Raw genomic sequence first — 17,911 nt, forward strand, 5'->3', positions numbered from 1 at the left:
CAACACATTACCAGGTACACCCCCCACACACATATTTTCAACTTTAGTCAGCTATGTTGGCCTATGGAGTCCCTTGGGAATCCCAACTACTGGCCTATCCAATTATGGAATATATAAATAATTTATCTAGGCTCCCGAAAGGACTGATCACTATAATATATGTTTTAAAAAACTTTTGGAAAGCTCATATGCTGAGCTAGCCAATAAAAAAGTATGATCCACAGATAAGTGATTCTGAACAGCGCTTTAACTGGAACAGAATCTTGAGAAATACGACCTTGGCATCCCGTAATACGAACCATTAATATTTTTTTAAAGTTTGTTCAATGACCGTATTTAACACCAAGGAAAAGTTTTAGGATGAAAATGGTCCCAACTCCCAACTGTTCACTGTGTCCCCTACATCAGGTAGACAGACTCCTTCATATGATGTGAGAGTGGGCAGCAGTTAAACGCTTCTGGGACAAAGTTACAAAATTCATTTGAATTGGGGAATGTAAATATTCAATGCGTTGCATCTGCTGTGCTACTTAAGATGATAGCTCCTTGAATAACCTAAAACCCAAGGCCAGCTCTAACCTGGAGTTCCTTACCAAGAACACTGTGAATGTTCCTGAGTGGCCAAGTTACAGTTTGGACTTAAATCTACTTGAAAATCTATGACAAGACCTGAACATTTTTGTCGAGCAATGATCAACAACCAATCTGACAGAGCTTGAAGATTGTGAAAATAATAAACGGGTAGATGGTGCTCAATCCAGGCGTGGAAAGCTAGAGATTTACCCAGAAAGACTCACAGCCGTAATCACTGCCAAAGGTGCTTCTGCAAACTATCGACTCAGGGTTGTGAATGACTTTTACTTACTTATATTTCATTTTCAATACATTTGCAAAATAATTATACAGAAATGTTTTACTGTCATTATGGGGGTATTGTGTGTCGATCAATTTACACACACAATACCCCATTAATTTAAATGATTTTGAATTCAGGCTGTAATAAAATGTAGAGTAAGTCAAAGGGTATGAATACTTTCTTAAGGCACTGTCATTTCTTCTGTTGATTCACACGTTAATTCACACGTATTTACAATTCAGTTGGTATGGGGATCACCAAGTCTCTGGTGCTGTTTAACAACACTGTCAATAAAGTCCGAATGGATTTGAGTTGTGTGTACCTGATCTGTTTGAGTTCCCCAGAGAGGATCTGGAGATAGTAGAGGGCGCGGCCCACGGCCAGCACCACCTGGGAGGAGTTACATGCGGCCAAGCTGATGTTCCGGCCCTGCGGCTCCTTCCACTCAGACACCAGGGCCTTGCTGTCCTGCATTACCAGACGCACACCGCCTGACGTGATCTGAATCACACACACACACACACACACACGTACATAAATATATCAGCACCTTTGTACGATTCACTATTTGAAAACTTTGTGTTCACACGTGTATTTGTTTGATTTACAACAGCACATACAAAATAGATAATTAGATTTTTCAAAGTAAAAAAATGGTGTGGATTAAATTATTCAAAATTCTAATTAATTTGGTTTATGCTAAGTGATTCTTGTTTATGTGTAATTTCTCACTTGTGGTAAGTGTCAGGTGCCTCTTGGGTAAAAAAAAAAAAGCCATTCAATCAGTTTTGCAGAGAAAACAGAAGATTCTGCCCCAAAGAAAAATCGCAAGGGTGCCCTTGCATTTGTGTGTGTGCGTGGCACCGGTTTGTGTGTGTGTGCGTGGCACCGGTTTGTGTGTGTGCGCGTGACTGTGGCAGACGCACATGATGGAGCAGTGACTGTCTGATGAAGAACGGGCTGTCTTACCGTAGTGAGCTAGGTTATAGGCCTACATCATGGGCTGGATAGAAGTAGTCTGCAGTACTGGATAACAATTGCTAAATTTGCCTCAAAATAATAGAACAATAAATAATATTGTTTGTCCCATCTCTCATAAATCTGTGATTGAGAATAGCCTATTCCTAGGCTGAGGCAATCGACTTTCATTCTTGTTATTTTTGAAAGCCACAACTTTAGGACATCTTCTTGTTTCGAATATTTGGGAAATAAGCTACTGTTCGTAACTAACATATATTTTACGATAGGCCTAGTAGGACGATAGGTTATTGGCCATTTGGTTTTCAACCGAGGAATTTTCCCGGCCAGCATGGAGCCCAAATCCAGATGTGCAAAGCTGATAGACATACCCGAGACGACTCAAAGCTTTAAATGCCACCAAAGGTGCTTCTACAAAGTAATGACTCAGGAGTGTGAATACTTATGTAAATTAAGATATTTCTGTAATTCATTTTCAATAAATTAGCCCCAAAAATGTAAAACATGTTTTCACTTTGTCATTATGGGGTATTGTGTGTAGCTGGGTGAGAAAAACAATCAATTTAATCACATTTGAATTCAGGCTGTAACAACAAAATGTGGAATAAGTCCAGGGGTATAAATATTTCCTAGGCACTGTATTGCGAATCAATACTGCGATTGTATTTCATTTCGATGTTCCAAACATATTGCTCACCGTACGTCTGCCTCAGAAGGATAAGAGAGCAATGAGAAAAGTTTTGATCAGTCATGGAAATAGGAGTTTGTGCAGGTACGAAAAAAATAATATTACGAGTCAAAATTATACCATATATTGTCAAAAATAGTATCCCAATATGTAGCTATCGATTTTTTTCCCTCATAATTAGTGTGCGTGTGTGTGTGTGTGTGTGTGTGCGCGTGTGTGTGTATATACCTGGATGAGTTGCTGGTGGGCCACGTTGCCACAGTAGAAGGTCTGCAGGTTGTCCACAAAGCCAGGCAGCTCAGTCTCCTCCACCTCCTCCCCGTTTAGCATCAGCACCCTGACACACAAACACAGAACAACTTATTATATACTGAACCAAAATATAAAAGTGTTGGTACCATGTTTCATGAGGTGAAATAAAAGATCCCAGAAATGTTCCATATGCACAAAAAGTTTATTTCTCTCAAATTTTGTGCACAAATTTGGAATGCCCACCAGAGCTATTGCCAGAGAATTTAATGTTAATTTCTCTACCATAAGCCGCCTCCAATGTCATTTTAGAGAATTTGGTAGTACGTTCAACCGGCCTCACAACTGCAGACTACATGTGACCACGTCAGCCCAGAACCTCTATATCCGGCTTCGTCACCTGCGGGATGGTCTGAGACGAGCTACCCAGACAGCTGATGGGTTTGCACAACAGAATAATTTCTGCAGACTGTCAGAAACAGTCTCAGGGAAGTTAATCTGCATGTCCATCGTCCTCACCACGGTCTTGACTGCAGTTCGGTGTCGTAACGGACTTCAGTGGGCAATACTCACAGTTGATGGCCACTGGCACGCTGGAGAAGTGTGCTCTTCACCGATTAATCACGGTTCAACTGTACCGGGCAGACCGCGTGTTTGGCGTCATGTGGGTGAGCGGTTTACGGATGTCAACTTTGTGAACTGAGTGCCCCATGGTGTCAGGGGGGTTATGACATGGGCAGGCATAAGCTACAGACAACGAACACAATTGCATTTTATCAATGGCAATTTGAGATACTATGACGAGACCTTGAGGCTCATTGTCCTGCCATTAACTTTTTTTTGTCACTTGTCCTTTGGACAAGTAGGACATATTTTTTACTTGTCCGAAAGCTGAAGTCACTTGACCCAACAACAACGGTCAGTAACACCATCGGCCAAAGTGACTGAAAATGAGTGAAGTACAAAGCTCGTAGATGGAGCGAGTGTCACAGTCAAAGTGCCTGGCTAGCTGTGCGGTCCTGTGCTGGGTTTTAAATCATCGTTGGCTGTAGAGCAACTCTGCTGTCCTCAGAACTTGATAATTATAAAGTGATTCACATTTGTACCCCATCCTCCTCTCTTATTAGGCCTAGACTACTTATATGTGCTGTTGTAGATTGCACATTGCTAGAATAACACGGAAATCGGCATCGGCCAACTATGCATTTGTTTCATTAGCATTCCTCAGCTGTTGCCTAAGTTTCCTTTTGACTCCTCATTTGATTTCTCCATCGTGTTATTGTTTGCTCAATTTCACTTCTTGTGGCCTAAAATATTTGTCACTCAAAATAAGAGAATAGTATAGACTCCAAATTTCATAATAATTCACATTTAAAAGCTGCAAACTTTAGGACATTAAACACTTTTAGAATAATTCAGAAAATACTACATAACTTTAATTTGTCTTAATTGCTTTATGATATTTCAGTTAGTAGGATTAGGCTTTTGTTCGTGTCACATATATATTATTCTCTTGCTTTGTGTAAATATAACATTAATTGAAATGGGATATAGCAAATAGGAATATAGGCAATTTACTCAGAATGCCGAGCACGCACTGTCCTCTGGCAGTGCCACCGCCTGATCCGATTATGGTCAGAGTAATTGTTTGATGTTGTGATTTTTTTTTAAACTTGTCCATCCCGACAACTGAAATCTACATTCTGGTTGTCCGACTATTTATTTGACTTACCACGGACAAGCGGACAAAACTTAATGTCGAGCCCTGCATTCAACCGCTGCCATCACCTCATGTTTCAGCGTGATAATGCACGGCCTCATGTCGCAAGGATCGGTAAACAATTTCTGGAAGCCGAAAATGGTCTGCACAACTCACCAGATATGTCACCCATTGAACATGTTTGGGATGCCCTGGATTGACGTGTATGACAGTGTTTTCCAGTTCCTGCCAACATCCAGTGGCTTTGCATAGCCATTGAAGAGGAGTGGGACAACATTCCACAAGCCATAATCAATAGCCTGATCAACTCCATGCAAAGGAGATGTGTCTCGCTGCATGAGGCAAATGGTGGTCACACCATATACGGATGGATTTTCTGATCTACATTGTTACTTTTTATTTGTTTAAGGCATCTGTGTTCCCAGTCATGTGAAATCGATAGATTTGGGCCTAATTCATTCATTTCAACTGACTGATTGTTGAATGAACTGTAACTCTTTGAAATTGTTGCATGATGCATTTATATTGTTATTCAGTGGAAATAAGCTATTTACATTGTAAAAATGGCTGGCTCACTCAATATGATTATTTGGCTTTTCCAACCAATAAGGATGCTTGCACGCAATGCAGAGCTCCGCCCTAGACACCTCATGTTAGAAAGTGTTTACATGCTGTTGCAAGAAAGAGGAAGTGCTGAGCAACTGTTCACATGCCGTTTCCTTACTAAGTGTTGTGTGCGTCCATTGCAATAAGAGTGGTTTTGTTATTATTATTGTCACAAGTGTGTTTATTGAGTGCAACCTAGCATTATCATTAGTATTGTATTAGCAATGTTAATATTATATGCATACTACCGCTGCAATATGTTTATATCTGCAATATATTTAGCCTTGTGTTACTTGTGTATTAGCTGGTACCATTCTACAGATTCTAGAAGTTTCCAGCTCTTTCTGTGCCCCAGCACATGCGCAGTAGCCCTAAATTAAGATCCAAGCCAGGCGTCTAGATGCCATCCTATTGAATTCATTCAGATGTGTATATTATGCCACAGTTTGCTCATCTACTTATTGTTATATTGCATATGTATTTTAGTATCTTCTAATGATTGTATTGTTTCCCCTTTTAGAATCAGCTGTGTCTGCGTGGTGGTTACAAAGTGCTCAGTATGGGCCCCAAAACATGTTCTGACCAGACAGCACTATAGTGGGAAGATCTTCGTGAATCAGTTTAAGTGTAATAGTAAGTGAGGACATTCACAGTCGACTGCTCAGACAAGATCCAGCTGCCAGATTTTTCATGGTCCTAGTCGTCGCCGGATTTAGCGACCAACAGCTTCTTCATGCAATTTTGATCATTTCAACCTTTGTAAACTTCTTATTTCTTATAATTGGTATAAAAATAATAATAAATAAATCAATCCATGTCAATGTCTGACGCTCAAAATTAAATAAATGTTTTGTCTGTCTATTCTCCCTTTTGTTATAATAGGTGTCAAATCAACAACAAGATCATATAAACAAGATATGTTGGCATTAGGCAAGGCTTCGCCAGATTGGACAGGGAGTGATTGCATTGTGGCCAACCCGAGCAGACCCTTTCTATAAGGCGACCACTGGTTGTCTCACCTTGTCTGGCCGACGAAAGACAGGACCAGCATGTCGTCTGTCTCCCTCCCAGCCTCTGAGCGAAGGGGCCACAAACCTGGGAGGACAACAAAATAAATATGGAGGAAAATAAAATGTCAAGTGTTCCACTGAACTAGAATTACAAGCAGCATTCTATTATCTAGGTGGTGTTTCATTAGGGCAAACAACAGAAAATGTTTCAAAGTATTTTGCAACAGAAAACAAGAATGAGTTTCTTATTTTGGACTACTATTGGATTAAGTCCAGGTAGTCCCTCCCGGTTTTAGTCAGTTTTCTTCCATTTAGGTGCCAAGTAAACAGGAACCTGAACTAGAAAGGAGTCAACGCTGTAGCTTAATTGATAGAGAACAAAAACCTTAAGAAACTATCTGGGCCTCATTGATTGCCCAGGTAAACTAATTGCATCTCATAATCATGTTCACGAGTAAGAGGACGATAAAATAAAATAAAAACTACGACAATCAAAAACGGCAAAGATTAGACAGATGCAAACAATATGGAAAATATCCCACTGAGGCCCCATTTCCATTGGCACTTTGAAGTCTACCCAGGTTGGGCTTGCCTTGGTGGATTGGGCTGTCCTTGGTGGGTTGGGCTGGCCTTGGTGGGTTAGTTCAAATTGCATTTTCACTGCCTGCAGAAATGAGAAATGTCATGTTGCTAGGTAGCCAATATGTGATTGCAGCTGGCTTCGCTAATGTTGCTAGCTAGCAAGACATTGAAGAATTTAATTCAGCCTCACCATGCTGTAACTCACATTATCCCATACTCCTGACAGTGCCAGCCAGACTCAGAGCCATGTATTTAGCTTGCTGATGTTAGCTAAACGGTTAGTGTCTTCTCTAGCATAACAGGCTAGTCTCTTAGACGTAATGGGAAAATGTAGATTTCGGCATAAATCGACATACCCAAAAGTAACTGCTATTCATGTGTAATTACATGATTCTGAAGAACCAAACCTTGGTGTATTTGGAAAAAAGACAGCTGGGAGATTGAGGAAATTATCAGAAGATAGGAATTATAGTTCAAAATATACAAGATCAAGCACAAACACACAAAAAAAAACTAATTGTTTTTTTATTTTGAAACAAATCTTTCATTGACAAGCTATAAGTGAATTATTGATGCCCATACCTGGAAAAACAACACATGGCTTCCAAAACATTTGAACAATATCAGAAGAAAATGGGATTGATAGACCTAACAACTAGAAATGGCCAGATATCTTAGTAAGTGGTGTCAGGTGTGGTCATAGAACATTTCCAAGTGTCCCTAAACCTTTCCAAAGTGGCATATGTCTGTAAATGAGATAATTCCAGTGCTATTACATATTTGCAATCCCTAAATGCTATTTGTTAAGTATAAAACCACAATTGCTACTGTATCAACCTCACTCAAACATTGTGGTGGTGTTATGGGGTATCAAGGGTACAAGTGTCCGAATGTGGTAATTGTACTTTTTTGGCACACTGGATGTGCCTAAAAGCGATTGTTCACAACAAAAAGCTACATTTCTAGAACAGAAACCTCTCTCAAACATTGTGGTGGTGTCAAGGGACATACAGGGGATATCCAAGTGTTTATCATATTTTTCATAAACAAAGATAGTCACTCGGACATTCGATGTTGCCATTAGGTCATACATCATCAGATACCATTCGCAATAGGCTAGAATTGTTCCTACCAACCTAAGGATGAATGTCATAACCCCCAAGTAGCTAAGGCTTAAACACAGACCAAATCGAAGCTGATCTTGTAAGATGTTTGCCGTTTGGTGAAAATGTTGTGTAAAATAAACATTTTGTCTCTCAGGGCTGGTGATCAATAACGGTAGGTCACAGGCAGACAAATAAGACATCCTCGTGATCTGTGGAGTCCCAGCCTTCGGTGTGAATCAACGCGTTGTGTCTATTTCGTTAATGCTTCACAACGCTAACCGGTGTCATGACGTTGGCCGGGGGGATAGGTTTATGACAGTCATAAATACCTCTTCCCCCCTTTTTCCTCTCTCTACACTACTGATGTTACATTTGCAAAAATCTTGGTTAACATAGAGATTCTGGGAACATCAGAAGGTGGGATGTGATGGGATGAAATGTGATTTTAGCTTCTAAAATGTGATATTTGGATTTTCATAAGATAGGGCTGCTCAATCAGTGGCCCGCCCCTGTGAAGGGACATGGACTATAAAACTTTTCAAACACGCCCTCCTCTCCCTTCCTATATAAAGCCTTGACGACAATGTAACCTCCTGTTCCGAGGACAACGGTCCGATGTCAGAATGGTTCAGATAATAACTACAGAACGAAGCTAACATCCGCGTGAGCTTTGGTTGCGAATAGTATGAACTTTGAACTCTTATTCACTACAGAAGTGATACCTTCTAGCCGGTGAGTTAGCAATAGCCGCTGCAAACGAGGGTTAGGAAGAAAAAGACAGGGTATCCCGTCTACCACACAACAACGTTACTACAACGTATTCAATTTACCAGCAGAGACATTCTTCAAATGACAAAGGACTCGGTTGGGCAACACGGCCTTCCATCTACCACCAACCTACTGAAGCGCAGCTCAGAGTAAATATTTATTGCATTTTCCTTTTCCAAATGGGAGGTCATTTAGAATGCATAAGATACTGTATTTACGATAGCACAGCTTCGCCCTTTGTTCCTCAGTCTTCCCCTTCTTTCACTCAAACCCAGCCCCTTTTATTTTGTGTAGCCAGCTGTCATATCTGTTCCGCCCGCTAGGGACGTTTTCCTTTATGAAGTAATTTGTAATCAAGTTATGATTTAAATATGTGTATGTGTAATTGTGTGATTAGTTAGGAATTTGGTAAATAAAGAATTCAACCCAATTTTGTATTGCTGATTCAACTTGTTAGCCAGGGTTTGTGCAGATAACTAAGAATTTACAACTTTCAGATGAGACTGAATTAAGATGACGATTAATATTGACGTAAAATATTACTAGGTCTTTAAGAGTTTATTCGGAAGATAACAGCTCTATAAATATTAATTTTGTGGTGCCCGACTCTCTAGTACATGATTAGCTCAATCAGGTAATATTAATTGAGAAATTATTTTATAGAATAGCATGTCATATCACTTAATCTGGCATAGCCAAAGACATGACACCGGATTGTAGGTAGCAAGCATCTTGAAATGAGGTCATCGGCTCAGCCTGCCCTTACACATTCGTATGTTCATATATGGTAGTAAGTAACACCAAAGACTTTAAGGCACAGATCAATAGCCAAGATACTCAGCTTTCCACAGACACCCTGCTTTTGAAGATTGGTATTACAAGGTAGCCCCTGACTGAATGATATATAAAAAAAAGGTCCCCAAATATATGGAATTACATATAAGTGGCTAGCTACAGTGCCTTGCGAAAGTATTCGGCCCCCTTGAACTTTGCGACATTTTGCCACATTTCAGGCTTCAAACATAAAGATATAAAACTGTATTTTTTGTGAAGAATCAACAAGTGGGACACAATCATGAAGTGGAACGACATTTATTGGATATTTCAAAAAAATTTTCACAAATCAAAAACTGAAAAATTGGGCGTGCAGAATTATTCAGCCCCCTTAAGTTAATACTTTGTAGCGCCACCTTTTGCTGCGATTACAGCTGTAAGTCGCTTGGGCTATGTCTCTATCAGTTTTGCACATCGAGAGACTGAATTTTTTTCCCATTCATCCTTGCAAAACAGCTCGAGCTCAGTGAGGTTGGATGGAGAGCATTTGTGAACAGCAGTTTTCAGTTCTTTCCACAGATTCTCGATTGGATTCAGGTCTGCACTTTGACTTGGCCATTCTAACACCTGGATATGTTTATTTTTGAACCATTCCATAGTAGATTTTGCTTTATGTTTTGGATCATTGTCTTGTTGGAAGACAAATCTCCGTCCCAGTCTCAGGTCTTTTGCAGACTCCATCAGGTTTTCTTCCAGAATGGTCCTGTATTTGGCTCCATCCATCTTCCCATCAATTTTAACCATCTTCCCTGTCCCTGCTGAAGAAAAGCAGGCCCAAACCATGATGCTGCCACCACCATGTTTGACAGTGGGGATGTTGTGTTCAGGGTGATGAGCTGTGTTGCTTTTACGCCAAACATAACGTTTTGCATTGTAGCCAAAAAGTTCCATTTTGGTTTCATCTGACCAGAGCACCTTCTTGCACATGTTTGGTGTGTCTCCCAGGTGGCTTGTGGCAAACTTTAAATGACACTTTTTTATGGATATCTTTAAGAAATGGCTTTCTTCTTGCCACTCTTCCATAAAGGCCAGATTTGAGCAATATACGACTGATTGTTGTCCTATGGACAGAGTCTCCCACCTCAGCTGTAGATCTCTGCAGTTCATCCAGAGTGATCATGGGCCTCTTGGCTGCATCTCTGATCAGTCTTCTCCTTGTATGAGCTGAAAGTTTAGAGGGACGGCCAGGTCTTGGTAGATTTGCAGTGGTCTGATACTCCTTCCATTTCAATATTATCGCTTGCACAGTGCTCCTTGGGATGTTTAAAGCTTGGGAAATCTTTTTGTATCCAAATCCGGCTTTAAACTTCTTCACAACAGTATCTCGGACCTGCCTGGTGTGTTCCTTGTTCTTCATGATGCTCTCTGCGCTTTTAACGGACCTCTGAGACTATCACAGTGCAGGTGCATTTATACAGAGACTTGATTACACACAGGTGGATTGTATTTATCATCATTAGTCATTTAGGTCAACATTGGATCATTCAGAGATCCTCACTGAAATTCTGGAGAGAGTTTGCTGCACTGAAAGTAAAGGGGCTGAATAATTTTGCACGCCCAATTTTTCAGTTTTTGATTTGTTTAAAAAATTTGCAATATCCAATAAATGTCGTTCCACTTCATGACTGTGTCCCACTTGTTGATTCTTCACAAAAAAATACAGTTTTATATCTTTATGTTTGAAGCCTGAAATGTGGCAAAAGGTCGCAAAGTTCAAGGGGGCCAAATACTTTCGCAAGGCACTGTAGCTAGCTTAATTCCTACCTTGCTTACCATGGCATTGGCTATTAGCTAACCAAGCAAGCCAGACGACAGGTTTGATATGATGTAGCTAACGAACATTAAATATGGCCTGGTCAGCTAAAATTCCTGCTAGCTCACGTTAACTAATTTCAACTGATTTGCAAGCTAATACTTTAGGTAGCTGGCATTCTAGGGCCGACTGTTCTCATAAAAGTGTATTGTGTCGTTCAAAAATGAATGAAGGATCCAGCTATGGTGGTAACTCACGTCATGTCTGACAAATGCATGTCCATGTGCTAGCTAACAGCAACAAGCCCAGACAAGCTAGCTAAATGTTGTGTCAGCTTCAGGCAGTGATCAGCTTGGTGGTTGTATAGTAAAGGCGTCACCAGCCCAGATTCTAATTGAGCTGGCACCAGTTGTGAAACTGGGCTGCGCTGGCCTGGGTTTCCCTCTACCCAGCTTGAATTTGAGAATTCCATTCAAGCAAACTCGAATTTGGCCCTAATGTATCAGAGGTAGAGGCACTTCCATATATTTCTTATACCAATTCAACTCCTTCAGATCTTCAACTGTCCTGGGGTATAGGGGCTAAGGGTTCATTGGGTATTTGTCCAGAGAGAGCAGCGTCCCCAGAGGGCCCAGAAGCCCTCATACTGACCTTTGATCCCTGGCAGGTCAATGCTGGCGTGCTCGTGGATCCCGATACCATTCCGGATGATCCTGAGGGAGCCCTCCTTGAACGCTCCAGAGCAGGTGACCAGCTGGCCCTGTCCCTGTCTCTCCAGGTCCACCACACACATGTCCACGATGGGCCCCAGGTTGGTGAAGGTCTCCATCACCGCCACGTACGACCCTGAGTCGTTACTGTCCACATTGAGCTGGAGGGGAATAATAATTTCCATTACAAGCCATAACAATAATGTGACAACTCCAGATAAACAACATGTGGACTTTGACCATACTTATTTTTCTTTGAAACAAAAAGGGGAATGTCCACCACTCAGTACAGAAAAACAAATAGTGAGGCTTGCTTATCCTTTCATATACTCTTGAATTTCAAAACAGGTTTGATAGATTTGATAGTAGAAATACGGGTGTGCAAAAAAGCAGAAAACCAGGTGGGTGTTGCTATGGTGACCAGTGAGCTGAGATAAGGTGGAGCTTTACCTAGGAAAGAAAAATGACCTGGAGCCAGTGGGTTTGGCGACAAATATGTAACGAGGACCAGCCAACGAGAGCATACAGGTCGCAGTGGTGGGTAGTATATGGGGCTTTGGTGACAAAACGGATGGCACTGATAGACTGCATCCAATTTGCTGAGTAGAGTGTTGGTGGCTATTTTGTAAATGACATCGGTAGGATAGTCAATTTTACAAGGGTATGTTTGGCAACATGAGTGAAGGAGGCTTTGTTGCGTAATAGGTAGCCGATTCTAGATTTAATTTTGGATTGGAGATGCTTAATGATAGTCTGGAAGGAGAGTTTACAGTCTAGCCAGACACGTAGGTATTTATAGTTGTCCACATATTCTAAGTCAGAACCGTCCAGAGTAGTGATGCTAGTCGGGCGGGTGGGTGCGGGCAGCAATCGGTTGAAGAGCATGCATTTAGTTTTACTAGCATTTAAGCGCAGTTTGAGGCCACAGAAGTAGTGTTGTATGGCATTGAAGCTCCTGTGGAGGTTTGTTAACAGTGTCCAAAGAAGGGCCAGATGTATACAGAATGGTGTCGACTGCGTAAAGTTGGATCAAAGAATCACCCGCAGCAAGAGCGACCTCATTGATATATACAGAGAAGTGTCGGCCCGAGAATTTAACCCTGTGGCACCCCCATAGAGACAGCGAGAGGCCTGGACAACAGGCCCTCTGATTTGACACACTGTGTGTCAAATCCCCTGGTGAGCCCTAACCCTAACCCTGCCAATAAGAATGCGGTGATTGACAGAGTGAAGCCTTGGCCAGGTCGATGAAGACGGCTGCACAGTACTGTCTTTTATCGATGGCGGTTATGATATCGTTTAGAACCTTGAGCGTGGCTGAGGTGCACCCGTGACCAGCTCGGAATATAACAGTTTTGGTCTAGAGTGTCTCACCCTTTGAATAAGTTTCCTATATGACCAGCCTTACCTTGACCAACTGGGAGTCGCCCAGTCTGGAACCCACAAACACCACACCGTTGTCCAGGTAGGTCAAGCACTCCGCAATGGACGTCTGCAAGGGAGGGAGGGATGCACACACATTACTCTTGAGCCCATCTCATGCCCAGTGTACACTTTTTGTTTTTACAATACACACTCAAGGATAAGTCTGCCATTAAGACTCAATTGTGTAATGTAGAGGTTGAATGTCAAACAGGAAAGAAGCAGAGAAAATGGAGAGAGTTCAAGAGAGACATCATTGAAAGCAAGATATGAGACGACAGAGCCAGATAAAAAAGAACAAGAGATCATAGAGAAACAGAAAAAGCAAGAGAGACATCAGAAAGAACAAGAGAGAAGGCTTTATATGGAGAGAAGGACAGATAAAAAGAACAAAAGACAGACGTTGAGAAGAAATGAGGCAGACCACAAAAAAAAGAGAAAACAACCAGAAACACAGAGCAAGGGAGACAGATCACGAGAAAGAGACAGAAGGCCTACAACACGTACCTCTCCAAGCAGCTCGACGCGGAGGTCCTTGAGCACCACGGCCCCGTCCATCAGCTCCTCCTTCTCCAGCAGCAGCATAAACAGGCGGCCCTCCATGTCCCCCAGCAGGTAGCGCGAGCCGTTGGGGTCCACACGGTTGTGACAGACAATGGTGCTTTGCTGTTGGGGAAAAGGGAACCGAGGTGGTGGATGAGGGGAGTTTCCCTCTGATCTACGTAAAGTGCTTTGAGCATCTGGAGAAGTGACATACTCCATATCCAATTCATCCTTGCTATGAAGGTGCATGATGTTGGAAAAGAGTTGAAAGCCTCTGCATTGTTTTGATTTAAGTTGACCTCACCTTGATGGTGGGAGGTGCGATGGCCAAGTATTTATCCCCGTTGTGGTAGGTGATGGATTCTTGTCCAATGATTATAGCCCCCCCAAATGGTTCTGGGACTAAAATAGATAGACAAATACATGAACAACCAAGTCAATCAACGAACAAGGGAGTCACATTGAAATACGCTCGAAGAGGAAGAAGTAGAAGAGGACCCTTGGGCGCTGCAGTTCCAGTGGAAGTGATCTTTAAACACTCAACTAAGAGTTTCGAACATCATAGTCAATCTCATGAGGATTGGATGACAGCCCTGATGACCATTGTCGAAACCTACCTGGACATTCTCTTTCCTCACCTGGGATAACCATAGAAGCCTCCGCCTCCACGTTCTCCTGTTTCCACGGCCCCTTGTTGAACTCCTTCTCCCTCAGCGACACCTCGTAGGTCTTTACATGCCGTCCTTGAGGGTCCTCCAGCACAAACACACAGATACAATCAGACTGACACTCGCAGATATTTCTGCTAACTAAAGCACACATTTCCCCCATTCACCAGACATGCACTACAGTCTCATAGACACATCCCTTCTGACTCCCCAATGTTCTCTCACCAGCATGAAATTCCTACTTGCGCATTTTTTTCAAGTCCTCCCCAACCACCCCCTAAACATACACCCATATAAATGCATACACACAACCGCTCCAACATTGTACCCCTTTCATCCACCACTTCCTACCTGTGCCTCGTCCACCCTATTTTACCTCCTCCCCTCCCTACCTGATAGATGAAGCAGACTGTGGGCGCCTGACAGCCATACAGGAAGTGGACGTCGATGACCTGCAGCTCCTCCAGGCGGATGTTGAAGGCCTTGAGTTCTCGGTTCTCCCGGTCCAACGGGATCACCTTGAATAGGCCGTCGTAAAGCCGCAGGCCGATCATGCGGCACTCAGGGTCTACAATGCCGATGATGCCCGTCTCCGAGGGTCGCCCGATGCGGTCCTACGCAAAAATAAATAAGTCGGTCAAGTTAAGAGGGGTCTCACGGCATCCTATTGTTTCAGTCTGCAGAGTATTCCTGTTGTAGTTTTGCAGAACATACTTTGATTTCCAACAGCTCAAAGACACTGGCTATGCTCGTATTTATTTTTCTTCTACCTGCACGTTGCCGTGGGCGCGAGTGATGATGTCGATGCTCTCCCCGTTCTGTTTGTACTCCAGGATGCAGGCGTTGTATTTGGCAGTGAGAATGAACAGCAGGTCCTTGCTTTCCCCCTGCAGTCAAAACAGACAAAAGGTTCCTCTCCATTGAAGCCCGTGAAAACATATGTCCATGTTCACGTTCGGCATCAGGAGAAGTTTACAACTTGTATTGCAGTTACAGAAAGAAACCAGGGTCTTGTTCAGAGGGGCACACCGTAGTGGAACCTTCTGCAGAGCAAAACATAATTCTGTGTTCTTATTGAACAAGTTCAGGTAGTACCTCCCTGTTTCAAAATGTTCTCTCTCTATTGAAATGACTAACATGCACACACAAACATACAGTTAGTAGTAGACTCACCTTTGGCCTGAAGAGCTCCATGACGGCGATCTTGCCGTACATGCCCACCTCTTTGACAGGCCGGAGCCCTTCCGCTGTGACCACATAGATCTCCAGGCGTGTGTTTTTAGCTATGAGCAGATTCAGGTCCTCCGCAGAGGTGAAGTGGCCTGGAGATGAGAGGGTGGTCTAGTCAGTCGGACTAACTTTTTCTAACTAGCAGATCTCGTTGCTTGTATTTTGAAAAGGCACATTTCTGGAGTTCAAGTATTTGCTTTTCTATCTACTGGGAATACTTTTCTAGCTAGGTAGACCATTTCTACTCACAAAATATGCACTAAGTTGCACTGCATTGATAGCGTGATTTATTGAATTAATAATATGGGATTTGTTAGTGTCATAATGCCTTAAATTAAGTTTTGTTTTTAATCACATGTGATTTTAACCTAGAAAGTAATACATTGAATAGTTAGCTAGCTATCACCAATATATTGGCAATCAAAATAAATGCAGGGTAACGTTAGCTAGCTATTTAAGTAAATATCCCTACATCCCCAACTATGCAGTGTCCCTGATTGTATAATTTGCCAATGTATTATGTAGGTGGACATATTGACTGGCACTGCAGTGGCCTGTCTGTTACCTGTGCAATTTAGCAACACTGAAGTTCCAAACCTGTTTTAAGATTCTTGGCAAACTGATAAACAAGAAGATAATTGCAATCCAATTGACAGACGTTAGATAGCAAACAAATTGACATCGACAAACAGCCGAAGACAGCTAGCGCTGGCTTCAAAACATCCCGGCTGCGCAGGAGCACCCACTGACTCGTGCTATTTTGTGCTCACTTGAATGACAATTGATAACTAGCCATACGATATTAGTCGACCACATGTCCCGTGGATGGTTATTCAAAATGGCTATTTAATGGACTTGATAGACTTGCTGGCAATATCAAAGGGAGCCTGGCCTGCAAGTGCCTGTAGCTTGGCTTAAGCTTAACGTTGTAGTGGATGAGGTTGCCACGATATGCTGGTGCGCGAAGCTAACAAGAAACAAGAACAACACGTTTACCGGTGATGCAGGCATTGACTGCCGTCGGTTTCTGCGCTGTTACCACGTAATTATACGACATGGCGTTCCAGGACAGAATAAGAAACACCAGCGAAATTGAATCAGTCCTTCTCAAGTGTTGAAACCATGGATATTAAAATGATGATTAAAAAAAATTAAAAGCGGAAGTGGATTGTTAAAAGCTCTAGATCGATATTTACTTTCACAGCGCCCCATGTGGCTCGGATGTCGAATTTTGTCGTTGGTGCGTTTATTTGTATAATACGGTGTGCACTGTCCATCTGCATTGGACAGAAGATGAGGGCTCCATAACTTCAATTATTTGGCTTACCCCGCTGTAATATGACGTTTTTCACATCGGTCTTTAAATGGTCAACCTCAGCAGCAGAAAGCCAAGTGACTGAGGAGGACTAGAGATCTTTCCGTGTTGCTCACGGTTGATCAAGCAAAATGCCCCTGTAAGAGACACTTAATCTGCTTACTGTATCAATCCAAATCGATAATGGTCAAAGTGGCAGGCATTCTAGTACTGTGTGTGTGCACATACGTAGTTAGGTTAACATAGGACTTGACACCAGAGATGGTAGAGAAAGCAAGACAACTCCCTCCTTAATTTTTTCGGGCACGGGCCACTCCGGTCTACTTATTGTTCCAGCCCCACGGATGGGGTGCCAGAAGCGGGACATCTCCCTGGCAATTTTTTTCTAGTCAGGGTGTATGGGGAGAGCGGGGAGAGGACAATAAGTAGACCAGAGCCATTGGTCTCACACTGGAAAAAGCATACTCACGTGAGAGAGGGAACACCCACTTACACAGAAAGGAACCTTGACCATTTTTTCCAATGGTAAACTGCCCGAGTAAGACATCTTGGTTTATCCACCATCTTTGCTGACACCTTCATAAACACATGGCCTGAGGTGACATCAATGCCGTCAAAAACACTGGCCTGTGGACTGTAGGCTAAAGACTAAATCCCTGATTAATCCCAGTTATAAGAATAGAACCCTGTCTGTGGCTCCTTGAAAGCAAGCATGCATACTGTGTATTGGTGTGTATTTTTACTGTAGAGCACTATTTATGGGGTGGGTTAGGAGAGATGTGGTGATAAATTAACTGACAACATCCAGTTCTACCTTCAGTAGTATATAGACTGATGTAGGTCTTTAGTCCCCTATTCTGAGACATATTGTAT

At 42.4% G+C, this 17,911-nt stretch overlaps 1 protein-coding gene across 1 annotated transcript in view; it reads right to left on the reverse strand.

Annotated features, from left to right (window-relative positions):
• The window catches only part of LOC112263480 (DNA damage-binding protein 1), a 29,330-nt gene extending 12,453 nt beyond the window's left edge, over window positions 1-16,877 (reverse strand). The window contains exons 1-12 of the mRNA XM_042330777.1: window positions 16,720-16,877; window positions 15,667-15,815; window positions 15,264-15,380; window positions 14,886-15,107; window positions 14,464-14,578; window positions 14,130-14,227; window positions 13,790-13,948; window positions 13,269-13,352; window positions 11,802-12,021; window positions 6,117-6,192; window positions 2,751-2,859; window positions 1,179-1,357 (exon numbers count right to left, since the gene is read on the reverse strand). Of these exons, the coding sequence (XP_042186711.1) occupies window positions 1,179-1,357; window positions 2,751-2,859; window positions 6,117-6,192; window positions 11,802-12,021; window positions 13,269-13,352; window positions 13,790-13,948; window positions 14,130-14,227; window positions 14,464-14,578; window positions 14,886-15,107; window positions 15,264-15,380; window positions 15,667-15,815; window positions 16,720-16,780 (1,589 nt within the window). The 5' untranslated portion in view covers window positions 16,781-16,877. The remainder of the gene's footprint in view (window positions 1-1,178; window positions 1,358-2,750; window positions 2,860-6,116; window positions 6,193-11,801; window positions 12,022-13,268; window positions 13,353-13,789; window positions 13,949-14,129; window positions 14,228-14,463; window positions 14,579-14,885; window positions 15,108-15,263; window positions 15,381-15,666; window positions 15,816-16,719) is intronic.
• Window positions 16,878-17,911: the final 1,034 nt, after the last annotated feature.

Source organism: Oncorhynchus tshawytscha, linkage group LG12, assembly GCF_018296145.1.
Source record: "Oncorhynchus tshawytscha isolate Ot180627B linkage group LG12, Otsh_v2.0, whole genome shotgun sequence".
Lineage (NCBI taxonomy): Eukaryota > Metazoa > Chordata > Actinopteri > Salmoniformes > Salmonidae > Oncorhynchus > Oncorhynchus tshawytscha.